The 14933-nt window shown below is 39.2% G+C and overlaps 3 protein-coding genes across 3 annotated transcripts; all 3 read left to right on the top strand.

The window, feature by feature from the left end:
* The first annotated feature begins 6 nt into the window (after positions 1–6).
* LOC116174884 lies at positions 7–791 on the top strand. The gene is made up of 2 exons (XM_031492910.1): positions 7–239; positions 293–791. Exons 1-2 carry the CDS (start codon positions 105–107, stop codon positions 704–706), a joined length of 549 nt encoding a protein of 182 aa, XP_031348770.1. The 5' UTR covers positions 7–104; the 3' UTR covers positions 707–791.
* A 2647-nt stretch (positions 792–3438) lies between these two features.
* On the top strand, positions 3439–6896 carry LOC116175211. Its single transcript, XM_031493350.1, has 7 exons — positions 3439–3512; positions 3571–4230; positions 4282–4483; positions 4544–5538; positions 5590–5791; positions 5853–6364; positions 6418–6896. Exons 1-7 carry the CDS (start codon positions 3468–3470, stop codon positions 6877–6879), a joined length of 3078 nt encoding a protein of 1025 aa, XP_031349210.1. The 5' UTR covers positions 3439–3467; the 3' UTR covers positions 6880–6896.
* Positions 6897–10146: 3250 nt separating this feature from the next.
* Positions 10147–13559, top strand: LOC116174548. The gene is made up of 7 exons (XM_031492484.1): positions 10147–10214; positions 10273–10932; positions 10982–11183; positions 11238–12232; positions 12284–12485; positions 12547–13058; positions 13112–13559. The coding sequence occupies exons 1-7, from the start codon at positions 10170–10172 to the stop codon at positions 13556–13558; spliced, it is 3063 nt and encodes a 1020-aa protein (XP_031348344.1). The 5' UTR covers positions 10147–10169; the 3' UTR covers position 13559.
* Positions 13560–14933: the final 1374 nt, after the last annotated feature.

Below are 14933 nucleotides of genomic sequence, written 5' to 3'. Positions count from 1 at the left end.
AAACTCTTTTCCCCGTTCACCAGAACCAAATCGAGTCTTTCTATGGCAAAAACCTCCAGTGGAACAAATATGAATCCCCCAAGGATTTAGTCTTAACCGTCCAAATGCTTGTCAAACGCATCTTCAACCGTTTCGAACAGAACACCTGGGAAGTTACCGATGTCAACACCGTTCTCCTCCACAACATCCGTGAGTTCATCACCGTCCTCGACAACATCTCAGAGAAATTCGAAACCAAAGTAAGTATAACTCGCTGGATTCGCTGACGTTGACTAACCAAAATTGTTTGCAGATGACCTTCGAACGTTCCCTTCACACCGAAAAGTACGTAGAAGAATTCATCTACAGAATCAAACAAATCAAAAGAGAACTCCAACAAACCATCAGCAACGAAGTTTTCACCAACTTGCCTGAACTCAAGATCCGCTTCCTCCGTTACATTGAAGTTGTTTCTGCCGAATTTTGCAAATTGATCGAGAACCAACAAGTATACGGCCTTGAAAGTTTCTTGATCAAGGATGTCTTCAACAGATTCATCTCCTTCTTGAACAAGGTCAGCTACGAACGCAGCTACGTCTCCGAGCACTACCCAATCAAGGGATTCAACGGTTTCTCCTCTAAGTATTATAAGGACAACACCATCGTCCCATCCAATTACAACAGCTACTCCCACGGGCTCCCAACTGTTTACAACCAATTGTACTAAAATGTGGTTTGCTGTGATTACTTGTGATCTCAGTATTTAAATAAATCTGACCTTTTTTTGTATATTCTTTTTTGTGTGTATTTCTACCTTCTAAAAATGTGTTTAGAATTATAAAAATTAGGGCGATTTATCTGAAAGCAAAGTGGGAAAAGATGTATCTAAACTTTTCGTACTTAGTGACATTTGGTATGCTTGAAATTTCAAACACCTCGTTCACCCGCAATTCGCATTTTGGTGGATTTCGCTAAAAACCCTCTACAAATTGAATACTAATTCAATTTTTGAGGCCACGTCTCATACACACACGAGAAAGACAGACCACGATTCGAGCTTTAAGAAACTATTGGGCCCTTGAGCGGCTACCCCTCGAAACGCGCCTTGCAAAAGGTGGTTAAGTTCGCTCCTAGGAAGAAAAACAAAATTCCGCCACGCAAGATTTGTTCGTTTACAAGATCTATCCGACGCAACGATACCAATTTGAAAACAAGATATGTACATGTTCACTTCTCGTCTTTCTACAAGCGATCTTCTATTGTCCCCAGAGACTATAACAAGTCCATGATTGACCCTCATTTGTTGCGAGCCAGCCAGCCGGCCAAAGTGAGATTAAAAGCTAACTTTTTACAAATAAACTCGCAAAAATGCGTTAAAAATTCTTAATAGTTTGTATGACAACATTTGTTAACCAACATGACATCCCAATAACTTTATCATTTTGAAGAGACGCCCTACTGGGCATACTACACTAAAAATAAGATAAACTACATAACATTTGGTTAGATCGATACAAACTACGTCATTTAAAATCAAAATTTTCCGTCCTCTGTCTGTCTGTGGAGACCTCGGCCCCTGGGCCACCTAGAGACTTCGGATTTTCGCTAATTGATAGCTGCTATGGCCTAGATTTGCCCGTTACGCATCATTTACAGTTGTGTTACGCGGCAACACCCATGAGTGGGTTTTGAAAACATTTATTTCTTTTGAACTCTAATAATTGGTACATCAAAATAACTCCGGCGGTTTCTTAATAATATATAATAATGGTTTTAGGCCGTGACCAAATACACAGAATTCTTTTGTGCAACAACAGCATTAACATAAAAAAAGACAACTGCGTGCGTGGCTCATTAATAAACAAAAAATGCATGGGGCCGATCCGAACTAAAGAAGGAAATGAATTTTTAACTTGTAAAGAGAGCGATCGGGAGGCCAGTGAATAAGGTTCATTGTAGAACAACTTACTGAGTAGAAATATGCAACTTAGACTGAATGAAATCGTCGAGTAAAGACAGACATACGTATCGAGCCCAAAAAGATATGCAACACAATTTTATGAATTAGAATTTATTATACATTTAAGGAATACGATTACGCTTATTTGATACTATGTGGTTTTGCCAATTTATCAATGTGTAATACTTTTATTAACTACATAAATTATAAAATAAACAAAAAGATAAAGTAATGTCTATTTGTTTTGTTCAAAGTACTACCTTACATTTACTACATATCTATTAACTGAGTTCAATATATATTAATTTGCACATCATACCTATATAAACTTGTGTGTGGTCTGATGTGGAATAAATTTTACGATTCCACAAGCAGCTAGTAAATTATATTTGAATTTAGATGAAACGAGTAATTATCTTATTTTGTTTATCTCTTTGGTATTTTAATTATATTTAAATTCATCATTTCATGAACATAAATTGGAATATTTCAGAGAGGTTTGTATTGGTTTAGGGTTATTGTAAAACGTTTACTGCGGCAGTTAAATTCCGCAAGAAATGGGCCAACCATATTACTACATCTGTCAGTGGGGCCAAAATTCTGCCGCTATCTTTGGTACTGTAAACCCGTTTCTATTTTTTTTACTATTTCTCCGCGTTTCCTGTGAATCTGAGCTTACCTCGCGCCAACCTTGAGCATGATAATTTTATTGCGCCATTAAAATCAAATAAAAATTCTATGACAGATCCTGCATGCGTCTTACTCAAATGACTCTTTTTGGAAAGTTATTGATTTAAAACAAATTTTAGAATAAAAAATGTTAAAACTCTATCTAGCTATCTAATAGAACAACTATGCCTCATAATTAACTACCCTAAGAAAATTCAATTCCAACCGCTATCAAAAATCAACCCCCTACCTCTCTCAGTTACATGCTTCAGATTTTGTTAATTTTTTTGGATATATTTTGAATTTTCCTAATTTTAGCACGCATATACCTATTCCCAAAAAAATGAGGATGAACGTATTAATAGCAATAATATACTTATAGGACATTAAAATCGCAATTTTTTGCATTTAGCGTATTGCAAAACATCTTTTCGGCCATATCCCACAAGTTGGATTGGATTAATTAAAAAAAAGATCGGTTACGCAAAATTGATAAATGTAATACAAAGTTAATAATAATTATTTTGATAGCAGATAAGTATTTCAATGCATTAACTATGAATGAAACTATGCCATCCGCAAAAATTTTTGCAACAAAGCGCGTTTCTTTATTCACTCAAATTGCGGACTCGCAAATAATCAATATTCAAGTGTCCTCACGATAATCCAATCAATTCCTGCAGAAGAAGTAGCAAAAAATATTATTCGTCGCTTATCTAATTGTTATGCGAGAAAGGTGATGTGATAAGAAGGTGAATGAAACCAATAGGTCAAATGATGGGCATTTTTGTAGTATAAATAGGCACCGAATTTTGGATGTCGGCACTTCACTTGTTGAGGCAAGCAAGCATAAGTGAACATGGCAAAGTTAGCGATCTTCTTCTTGGTGGCTGTGGCTTTTCAAGTAAGTAAAACTATTCATTTCGGTAAGTTTGATAATCATTGGATTTTGCTCTTCTTAGGCCAGTTTCGCCGTACCAACCTTCTACGAAGATAATACTCTTCTTAAGTACGTAAGCGAAATCCGCAACGAAGTACAAGACATCACTTTGTACCTCGAAAAAGACTTCCCCGAAGATCGCTTGGCTCTTAAAACCGTCACTTGGCAATGTCACAAACTTGTTGAAGCTATCCAAGTAATCATCAACAAGCTCCACGAAGAAACCTTCACCTACCAAAGTGAAGGAGTTGGCATCTTCAGAGAAGTCGTCTCCCTTTTGAAGGAAGTGCGTGACTCGCTCAAACAAATCACCCTCTACAATGAAATCACCAACATCCACGAAGTTAAGAAGAACTTCATCGTCTCCATCAACCTGGTTCTTGAGCGTTTCGAAAAATTGGTGCAACTCACCTACAAACTCTACCCTGAATTCCAATACACTTTGAAATACCTTTTCGTCGACTTCTTGACTACCATCCGCGGAATCCGTTCCCACTTTATCCACATCAACGAAGGTTTGGAAGTTGTCAAAGCTCCACGCGTGTTGATCAAGGAAATCCACGAATACACCAACGAAGTTACCCAGCTTCTCCAGGAAGTTGTCCACCCAACCCAAATTAAGGTAGCCCTCCGCGAATACCTCATCGCCGTCAACGAAATCGTCCGCAAGTTGCAAGAAGAGGTAAGTCCGAAAAATTATAATTCGAACACTTTTAAACGGATTCTCTTTTAGACCGTCATCGGACACAAAGAACTCGATCTTGTCTTACATCAACTCACCAACAAACTTCGTGAAATCGTTTATCCCGTCATGGAAATCATGGCCGAAAACACCGTTGATGTGAAAGTCTTCAGAACCCAAATCATCAGCAACTTGCGCGAAGTTGTTGCCATCTTCGAGCAGTTGGTACAACTCTGCGAAGATAAAGTCTTGCGTAAGTAACCTCAGGATGGGTTAATGGTAACAGTGTAGGTGATTCTTTGTCTTTTTGCAGCCGTAGAAATCAAAACTCTTCTTGTCAGAGTCATCTACCAATACTTCTACGCCGTCAAGCACGTTATCCAAGAAACCAGATTCGGTAACAAGATCGGTTTCTACACTCCCAAGTACTACAGTACCGAATATTATGGCAAGCACGGATACGGACTCTACGAAAAGGAATTCCACAACCGCTTCTACACCCCATACAAATACGAATCCAACTACGAAATTCCCTTCGAATACAAAAATATCGAAAAGAACTACTACAACCCGTACAGATATGAAACTCTTTTCCCAATCCGTAAATTCGAAGCAGAATCTATCTATGGTAAGGCTTTGGAATGGAACAAGTACGAATCCAATGTTGCCGTTCCATCTTTCAACGAAGGCAATACTCTCTTCAAGTACTTGAACCAAATCCGCTCCGAAGTACAAGACATCACTTTGTATCTCGAAAAAGATTTCCCAGAAGACCGCTTGGCTCTTAAAACCGTCACCTGGCAATCGCACAAACTTGTTGAAGCTATCGAGATCATCATCAACAAACTCCACGAAGAAACCATCACCTATCAAACTGAGATCTTCAGAGAAGTCGTCTCCCTTTTGAAGGAAGTACGTGACTCCCTCAAGCAATTCACCGTCTACAACGAAATCACCAACATCCACGAAATTAAGAAGAACTTCATCGTCTCCATCAACGTCGTTCTTGAGCGTTTCGAAAAATTGGTAAACATCACCTACAAACTCTACCCTGAATTCCAATACACTTTGAAGTACCTTTTCGTCGACTTCGTCAACACCCTTCACGGAATCCGCTCTCACTTTATTCACATCAACCAAGGCTTAGAAGTTGTCCAAACCCCACGTGTTTTGATCAAGCAAATCCACGACTACACCAACGAACTTACCCAACTTCTTCAAGAATTCGTCCACCCAACCCAAATTAAGGTCGCCCTCCGTGAATACCTCATCGTCGTCAACGAAATCGTCCGCAAATTGCAAGAAGAGGTGAGTGGGCCAAATTATAGTTCGAACACTTTTAAACGGATTCTCTTTTAGACCGTCTTGGGACACAAAGAACTCGACCTTGTCTTACATCAGCTCACCAACAAACTTCGTGAAATTGTGTACCCCATCATGGAAATCATGACCGAAAACACCGTTGACGTGAAAGTCTTCAGAACCAAGATCATCACCAACTTGCGCGAAGTTGTTGCCATCTTCGAGCAGTTGGTACAGCTCTGCGAAGACAAAGTCTTGCGTAAGTAACCTCAGGATGGGTTAATGGTATCAGTAGGTGATTTTTGGGTTTTTTTTTGCAGCCGTAGAAATCAGAACTCTTCTTGTCAGAGTCATCTACCACTACTTCTACGCCGTCAAGCACGTTATCGAAGAAACCAGATTCGGTAACAAGATCGGTTTCTACACTCCCAACTACTACTCCACCGAATACTATGGCAAGCACGGATACGGACTCTACGAAAAGGAATTCCACAACCGCTTCTACACCCCATACCAATACGAAACCAAATACTACAACATTCCCTTCGAATACAAGAACATTGAAAACAACTACTACAACCCATACAGTTACGAAACTCTTTTCCCCGTTCACCAGAACCAAATCGAGTCTTTCTATGGCAAAAACCTCCAGTGGAACAAATATGAATCCCCCAAGGATTTAGTCTTAACCGTCCAAATGCTTGTCACACGCATCTTCAACCGTTTCGAACACAATACCTGGGAAGTTACCGATGTCAACACCGTTCTCCTCCACAACATCCGTGAGTTCATCAACGTCCTCGACAACATCTCGGAGAAATTCGAAAACAAAGTAAGTGTAACTCGCCGGATTCCCTGACGTTGACTAACCAAAATTGTTTGCAGATGACCTTCGAACGTTCCCTTCACACCGAAAAGTACGTAGAAGAATTCATCTACAGAATCAAGGAAATCAAAAGAGAACTCCAACAAACCATCAGCAACGAAGTTTTCACCAACTTGCCTGAACTCAAGATCCGCTTCCTCCGTTACATTGAAGTTGTTGCTGCCGAATTTTGCAAATTGATCGAGAACCAAGAAGTATACGGCCTTGACAGTTTCTTGGTCAAGGATATCTTCAACAAATTCATCTCCTTCTTGAACAAGGTCAGCTACGGACGCAGCTACGTCTCAGAGCAGTACCCAATCAAGGAATTCAACGGTTTCTCCTCCAAGTATTACAAGGACAACACCATCGTCCCATACAATTACAACAGCTACTCCCACGTGCTTCCCTTCTTTAAGAATGGATTGTTCAACTCCAACACTCAAAGATTCGCCCCAACTTTTTACAACCGATTGTACTAAAATGTAGCTTGCTATGATTACGGATATGGTCTTAGTATTTAAATAAATTGAAACTTAATTATATTATTAATCCTAGCGAACTTTTTAGTCTCAAAAAGAAGGTTTCACTAACTGTCTGCTGTTCAGCGCTTCGAAATCTTTGTAACAAATTGATTGCTCTTTTCAAACAAAAATTGCATCGGTTTCCGCTTAAACAGGAAGTGGTACCGGAAGTTTGAATATGCGGGGCCCTTTTATAATTTGGTGTGATGGAAAGCTATCGCTTAATAAGTGCATTAATTGCAGAGAAGTCACTGATAGACTTATAGAGACCGAACCCGAAAAACTCGTTGCTGGTCAAATTGTGCCATTGTACCTATTCCAAAAAGTATACCAGCAAGTTCATACGTAGATATAGGACAAAAAAAGAAAAATAATTACGTGTCACTTGAAGCACCTGGAATTTCTGAGTGCCGTTTACGGGGACCACCCTATATAATAACGATTGGTTTGGGCTTCGTTACATAGAAAACCGTAATTTCGAGAACTTTCCGCGATGCCATGGAGACAGGGAGCTGCCGTAATTAATTAGTCCGTCTATGACCTTTCCTGTTGGAATTTTGGAATTATTTTTGTAACCACCGAAGGGTCTTGTCTTGGCGAAGATGAGGGACAATTAATCCGAAAACTTACAATTAATATAAAGTTAATTGATGTAACGAGGTCATGAGTTTCCATTCAGCCTTTTGAGTATGTATAATTAGCACGCACTAATTAAACAGTTGCAGTAATGGAGCACCTATCGAGAGGATTTGGTGTCAAATTGTTCGCGCTTAATTAACGAATCGATTACCAGATGTTCGGGAATTTTAGCACGAACTGGAGCCGAGTAATTACTTAAAAATCAAATTGATTGGTTTAGATTTCGTATTGAATACGCGACGAATTGGATTTTCCCTGTTCCACTTCTACCAAATTGGGTTTTCTTTAGACGGTAAACGCTCAATTTTGGAAGGATGTTTTTGCGTTCTACTTGCCCTCACCGGCTATGCGCGAGCTGCAGCTGAGTTCGTCGCAACTCAATACTTTTTCCATAAATTTACAAGAAAAATTTCAAAATCAACTGTTTTGACATTCATTCTCTTAACAAAACATCCACGGGTAAGTAGAAGTTGGTGATCAACATGATTTTGGTCCATTTGTCACCCTAACACGTCCCTATGTTTAGCGCATTTTTGAAAAAAATACGCTATTATATCCGTTGTGGCTGGCTGGCTGGCTGTCCGGCTGAGATCTCAGCAACAACAATAGCTAGAGACTTCAAATTTTCACTAAAAGCTTTCTGGCATACTGTAGATGTGCAGGTTCTAGTCTATTGTGAGTTAGAGATTACTCGTGAGATCGATAAGTTTAAACGTTCCTAATAAAATACCTACTGATATGTATTACCAAGCATTTACAACTTGTTTTCTTTTTCATTCCGTAAAAATCCAGTATGGCGCCTAAAAGAAATAAGAATGTAGTAGCCTGTACCTTCTATAACTAACGTGTTATTATTATGATAACAGGTGCAGATTCTCTCACAAAAGTGACCATAGAAGGTACAAACGCGCGGGAATCGTCTATTTTCGACCGTTCAAGCTGGGGAAAACAAAAACGAAAATTGACACTTTCGCATTTTCCACCACAAACTTTTTCGACCACTCCTTTTTGGGGTTTAAGGGAAAATTAACGAAAATTTCCCGGCCAATCCTGTAACCCTTCTAACCCGCAAAGTTATTAGTTTAGTTTGACTTATTTTTTGGCCTACATTGCCAATTCACGAACAAATTTGATAAAAAATCCACCTGAAAAATTGATCGTAATCGGTCCACTCGTTAGTAACGGACAGATGGACGGACGGACAGACAGGCAGACAACGCAAAATTATGGACTCGCTAGGAGCTCGTGAATAATCGTCCCAACTTCTTTCACATGACACAAATGTGGACTGAACTTAAAAGCTTTAATGCGAAAGGAATCTGGGTATCAAAAAGCCGCTTCTAAAATAGAGCCATCTACACTCGAAGATATATATTTTGAAAAATACGTACCTTGTGCAGAATTAGATGCCGATTCTGAATCAAGAGGGCGCGATGGTCGCGGGGATTGCAAATAGCCAGAAAAAAATAATTTGTACAAAATTTCACACTTCCCAAAAGTTAGAAATTTTACCTTTACATCGCATGTACGAAGTTATTTATGAATATTTTTCAAGAATTTGTGCACCATTCGAAAGCTCATGGTATTTGTCGTCTCACAGAACAAAAAGGAAGTCAATGTTGTCTTTAACAACCACTCTATAAACTGTTAAAGCTGTATATGCGCGAAAAGTGTAATATAAATTTCAGTCGCGAGGTATTTTCGTTATTGTTGGAGATAGAGGTATACATATCGAGACAAAATATGTACAATGAAACAAGGTATTTTTTTCTGGCTATTTGCAATCCCCGCGACCATTGCGCACTCTTGATTCAGAATCGGCATCTAATTCTGCACAAGATACGTATTTTTCAAAATGTATATCTTTGAGTTCACATATCATGTTCGAATTTTGACTCCCAGATTCCCGACTAATTTGTAAAACTAGGTAGATAAAGATACGAGTATATATCATAAATTACAAATTAAAAATAATGGTACAAAGGGCTTTCCAAACGTTACGCCACTTTCCACTCGAGTTTCCACCACAATCTCTATTACGGTAAAAGTTGTATGAGAAGTTGAAAAGTCCAAGATATTTTCGAAAACAAATAGAAAATCCCCACGTTTCGTGTTAAGTCGTCAGCCTATATGAATAAAAATTAAAGAACCACAACCTTTATTGTATTTGGCTTATTCCAAAAACATGTTGGTGTTTTTCCGGCCAATATTTTGAGGGCAAAAAAATTGTTTGGAGACCATCGTCTAACAAAGTTGGATTGGAATAAATTAAACAAATAAAAATAAGTTATACAAAAATGATAAATGTAATACTAAGTTAATAATAATTAATTTGATGCTGATAAATTAGGTCAATGGCTCCGATTATGAAACTATCGAATTAAATACTCGCAAATAATCTACTAAATTCAGTTGTAATCAAATGTATTACTGCGGAAGACCTTGGCAAAAAAAGTTAATCATCCTTTATCTAATTGTTATGCAAGAAAGGTGATGTGATAAGGAGGTGAATGAAACTAATGGGTCAAATGCTGGGTATTTTTGTAGTATAAATAAGAATCGAATTTTAGTTGTCGGCACTTCACTTGTTGAGGCAAGCATAAGTGAACATGGCAAAGTTAGCGATTTTCTTCTTGGTGGCTGTGGCTTTTCAAGTAAGTAAAACTATTCATTTCAGCAAGTTTGATAATCATTTGGCTTTGCTCTTCTTAGGCCAGTTTCGCCGTACCAACCTTCTACGAAGATAATACTCTTCTTAAGTACGTGAGCGAAATCCGCAACGAAGTACAAGACATCACTTTGTACCTCGAAAAAGACTTCCCCGAAGATCGCTTGGCTCTTAAAACCGTCACTTGGCAATGTCACAAACTTGTTGAAGCTATCCAAGTAATCATCAACAAGCTCCACGAAGAAACCTTCAGCTACCAAAGTGAAGGAGTTGGCATCTTCAGAGAAGTTGTCTCCCTTTTAAAGGAAGTGCGTGACTCGCTCAAACAAATCACCCTCTACAATGAAATCACCAATATCCACGAAGTTAAGAAGAACTTCATCGTCTCCATCAACCTGGTTCTTGAGCGTTTCGAGAAATTGGTGCAACTCACCTACAAACTCCACCCTGAATTCCAATACACTTTGAAATACCTTTTCGTCGACTTCTTGACTACCCTCCGCGGAATCCATTCCCACTTCATCCACATTAACGAAGGTTTGGAAGTTGTCAAAACTCCACGCGCTTTGATCAAGGAAATCCACGAATACACCAACGAACTTACCCAGCTTCTTCAGGAAGTTGTCCACCCAACCCAAATTAAGGTAGCCCTCCGCGAATACCTCATCGTCGTTAACGAAATCGTCCGCAAATTGCAACAAGAGGTAAGCGCGAAAAATTATTATTCGAATATCTGAACCAATTCCCTTTTAGACCGTTTTGGGACACAAAGAACACGATATTGTCTTGCATCAACTCACCAACAAACTTCGGGAAATCGTTTATCCCGTAATGGAAATCATGGCCGAAAACACCGTTGATGTGAAAGTCTTCAGAACCCAAATCATCAGCAACTTGCGCGAAGTTGTTGCCATTTTCGAACAGTTGGTACAGCTCTGCGAAGAGAAAGTTTTGCGTAAGTGACCTCTGAGTGGACTAATGGTAGCAGTTGGTAATTTTTTCTTTACAGCCGTAGAAATCAAAACTCTGCTCGTCAGAGTCATCTACCATTACTTCTACGCCGTCAAGCACGTTATCCAAGAAACCAGATTCGGTAACAAGATCGGTTTCTACACTCCCAAGTACTACAGCACCGAATATTATGGCAAGCACGGATACGGACTCTTCGAAAAGGAATTCCACAACCGCTTCTACACCCCAATCAAATACGAATCCAACTACGAAATTCCCGTCGAATACAAAAACATCGGAAAGAACTACTACAACCCATACAGATACGAAACTCTTTTCCCAATCCGTAAATTCGAAGCAGAATCTATCTATGGTAAGACTTTGGAATGGAACAAGTACGAATCCAATGTTGCCGTTCCATCTTTCAACGAAGGCAATACTCTCTTCAAGTACTTGAACCAAATCCGCTCCGAAGTACAAGACATCACTTTGTATCTCGAAAAAGATTTCCCAGAAGACCGCTTGGCTCTTAAAACAGTCACCTGGCAATCGCACAAACTTGTTGAAGCTATCGAGGTCATCATCAACAAACTCCACGAAGAAACCTTCACCTATCAAACTGAGATCTTCAGAGAGGTCGTCTCCCTTTTGAAGGAAGTACGTGACTCCCTCAAGCAATTCACCGTCTACAACGAAATCACCAACATCCACGAAATTAAGAAGAACTTCATCGTCTCCATCAACGTCGTTCTTGAGCGTTTCGAAAAATTGGTAAACATCACCTACAAACTCTACCCTGAATTCCAATACACTTTAAAGTACCTTTTCGTCGACTTCGTCAACACCCTTCACGGAATCCGTTCTCACTTTATCCACATCAACGAAGGCTTAGAAGTTGTCCAAACCCCACGTGTTTTGATCAAGCAAATCCACGACTATACCAACGAACTTACCCAACTTCTTCAAGAATTCGTCCACCCAACCCAAATTAAGGTCGCCCTCCGCGAATACCTCATCGTCGTCAACGAAATCGTCCGCAAGTTGCAAGAAGAGGTGAGTGGGCCAAATTATAGTTCGAACACTTTTAAACGGATTCTCTTTTAGACCGTCTTGGGACACAAAGAACTCGACCTTGTCTTACATCAGCTCACCAACAAACTTCGTGAAATTGTGTACCCCATCATGGAAATCATGACCGAAAACACCGTTGACGTGAAAGTCTTCAGAACCAAGATCATCACCAACTTGCGCGAAGTTGTTGCCATCTTCGAGCAGTTGGTACAGCTCTGCGAAGACAAAGTCTTGCGTAAGTAACCTCAGGATGGGTTAATGGTATCAGTAGGTGATTTTTGGGTTTTTTTTTGCAGCCGTAGAAATCAGAACTCTTCTTGTCAGAGTCATCTACCACTACTTCTACGCCGTCAAGCACGTTATCGAAGAAACCAGATTCGGTAACAAGATCGGTTTCTACACTCCCAACTACTACTCCACCGAATACTATGGCAAGCACGGATACGGACTCTACGAAAAGGAATTCCACAACCGCTTCTACACCCCATACCAATACGAAACCAAATACTACAACATTCCCTTCGAATACAAGAACATTGAAAACAACTACTACAACCCATACAGTTACGAAACTCTTTTCCCCGTTCACCAGAACCAAATCGAGTCTTTCTATGGCAAAAACCTCCAGTGGAACAAATATGAATCCCCCAAGGATTTAGTCTTAACCGTCCAAATGCTTGTCACACGCATCTTCAACCGTTTCGAACACAATACCTGGGAAGTTACCGATGTCAACACCGTTCTCCTCCACAACATCCGTGAGTTCATCAACGTCCTCGACAACATCTCGGAGAAATTCGAAAACAAAGTAAGTGTAACTCGCCGGATTTGTTGACGATGACTAACCAAAATTGTTTTCAGATGACCTTCGAACGTTCCCTTCACACCGAAAGGTACGTAGAAGAATTCATCTACAGAATCAAGGAAATCAAAAGAGAACTCAAACAAACCATCAGCACCGAAGATTTCACTAACGTGCCTGAACTCAAAATCCGCTTCCTCCGTTACATTGAAGTTGTTGCTGCCGAATTTTGCAAGTTGATCGAAAACCAGCAAGTATACGGCCTGGAAAGTTTCTTGGTCGAGGATATCTTAAACAAATTCATCTCCTTCTTGAACAAGGTCAGCTACGAACGCAACTACGTCTCCAAGCACTACCCAATCAAGGGATTCAACGGTTTCTCACCCAAGTATTACAAGGACAACACTATCGTGCCATACAGCAACAACGGCCAGTTCCACGTGCTTGCCAGGTTAAACTACAACACCGAGCGATTCGTGCCAACTCTTTACAACCGCTTGTACTAAAATGTGGTTTACTGTGATTACTGGTGTCTTCTCAGTATTTAAATACATATTTACTTTATTATACCTTTTTTGTTAGTCTACCCTCCTATAATTTACGCAACAGAACATATTCATTTGATCCCAATTTCCTCCTAAGCTCTTTTCGGACTAAACTTTCACCACACCTACACACATTTCAACACAGTATCTATCTAAATGTTTTGTCACATTAACTACTTGATTGTTAAATTCGATTGTATTTTTTCCCGCACGGCGAATGTCGGTGGCGGAAATGTTTGTGTAAGATTTTAAAAAAATAAGTCGTGGAACATCAAGGATCCTTTGTAAAAAAAGACCATTCATATCTTTCACCCATATGGTCGTGATATAAAGCTGAAAGAGTTAAAATGTAAGTCAGTCACCTTGTTGAAATGTCACTTTAAAATCGAGAAGGGATACTTATTGCCAGTTAAAAAATTCAAGAGCCGACAGCACGGAATAGAATAGATCTAGTCAGAGGTGCTTGAAATATTTTTCGAAGTGCCCACTTGTTGTTTGATCGAGTTTGTTTATGTTAGAGCTTAATCTAAATACACGTCTTACGTACATACGTAGGGAAGTCCATAGATTTTCTTATTTATTTTTATTTTTATCAAGCAATTGTTGAATTCCTTGTCATTTCTGGTCAAGTGTGTAACTTTTTCGTTATATCGAAAGATGGCAACGTAATGGAATGGAAACAATTCAGCGTGTAGGGCAGGGCGCAATATTCAAGATCTTTGGATATTCCTCCGTTAATAAAAAATCACACTAAATACAAAATTAGTACCTATCATCGCCGTGAATTAGGAATGTAAAAAATTGAAGGTTTTAATATTAACATCCAGTCAGTTATGACAAAATAACCAGAGTAGGTGGTTATTGGCAGTATCGTATAAAAGTAGAATCGTATAATTTCGCCCTCAACTTTCAATCCTATCTCTATATAACACTTCAAGCTTTTATGAACCTTATTATTATAATCGTGGGTCGCATTTAAATACTTTCGCACTTAATTAAATCCTAAAATATTCCTTTATAGTAAAAGAATGGGCAATACCATTTATATTTACACCTGACACTTTACACGCGGGCGTCAATAATTAAAAAATTGTGGCCGCTAATGAGAAGTGAAATGCGAATGATGACATCTTTTATTGCTAATCAGCGAACAGTGGAACAATGGTGATTATCATAAAATTGGCAAATTAAAGGAATTTTTTATTTGCCCAACTGCTTATATCTCCCCCTTATATTTTCCTAAGATTTTAGTCGCATTTAAATTCTGTATCATTTTACACTTCGTAATCTATTAGTGCTAGACATGTAGAGAGCGATCATGAGGGGTTAGTAGGTG

This window comes from Photinus pyralis, unplaced genomic scaffold (assembly GCF_008802855.1).
Source record: "Photinus pyralis isolate 1611_PpyrPB1 unplaced genomic scaffold, Ppyr1.3 Ppyr1.4_LG6, whole genome shotgun sequence".
Taxonomy (NCBI): Eukaryota; Metazoa; Arthropoda; class Insecta; order Coleoptera; family Lampyridae; genus Photinus; species Photinus pyralis.
This window is presented reverse-complemented; position numbering and strand designations above follow the sequence as displayed.

What these genes read in the sequence shown, in the direction of transcription:
- LOC116174884 (XM_031492910.1), top strand. Translation starts at nt 105, where the DNA reads ATGCTTGTCAAACGCATCTTCAACCGTTTCGAACAGAACACCTGGGAA. An exon ending in CAGAGAAATTCGAAACCAAA is followed by an intron (nt 240 to 292) that starts GTAAGTATAACT and finishes AATTGTTTGCAG; the next exon opens with ATGACCTTCGAACGTTCCCT.
- LOC116175211 (XM_031493350.1), top strand. Translation starts at nt 3,468, where the DNA reads ATGGCAAAGTTAGCGATCTTCTTCTTGGTGGCTGTGGCTTTTCAA. An exon ending in TGGTGGCTGTGGCTTTTCAA is followed by an intron (nt 3,513 to 3,570) that starts GTAAGTAAAACT and finishes TGCTCTTCTTAG; the next exon opens with GCCAGTTTCGCCGTACCAAC. An exon ending in TCCGCAAGTTGCAAGAAGAG is followed by an intron (nt 4,231 to 4,281) that starts GTAAGTCCGAAA and finishes ATTCTCTTTTAG; the next exon opens with ACCGTCATCGGACACAAAGA.
- LOC116174548 (XM_031492484.1), top strand. Translation starts at nt 10,170, where the DNA reads ATGGCAAAGTTAGCGATTTTCTTCTTGGTGGCTGTGGCTTTTCAA. An exon ending in TGGTGGCTGTGGCTTTTCAA is followed by an intron (nt 10,215 to 10,272) that starts GTAAGTAAAACT and finishes TGCTCTTCTTAG; the next exon opens with GCCAGTTTCGCCGTACCAAC. An exon ending in CTGCGAAGAGAAAGTTTTGC is followed by an intron (nt 11,184 to 11,237) that starts GTAAGTGACCTC and finishes TTTTCTTTACAG; the next exon opens with CCGTAGAAATCAAAACTCTG.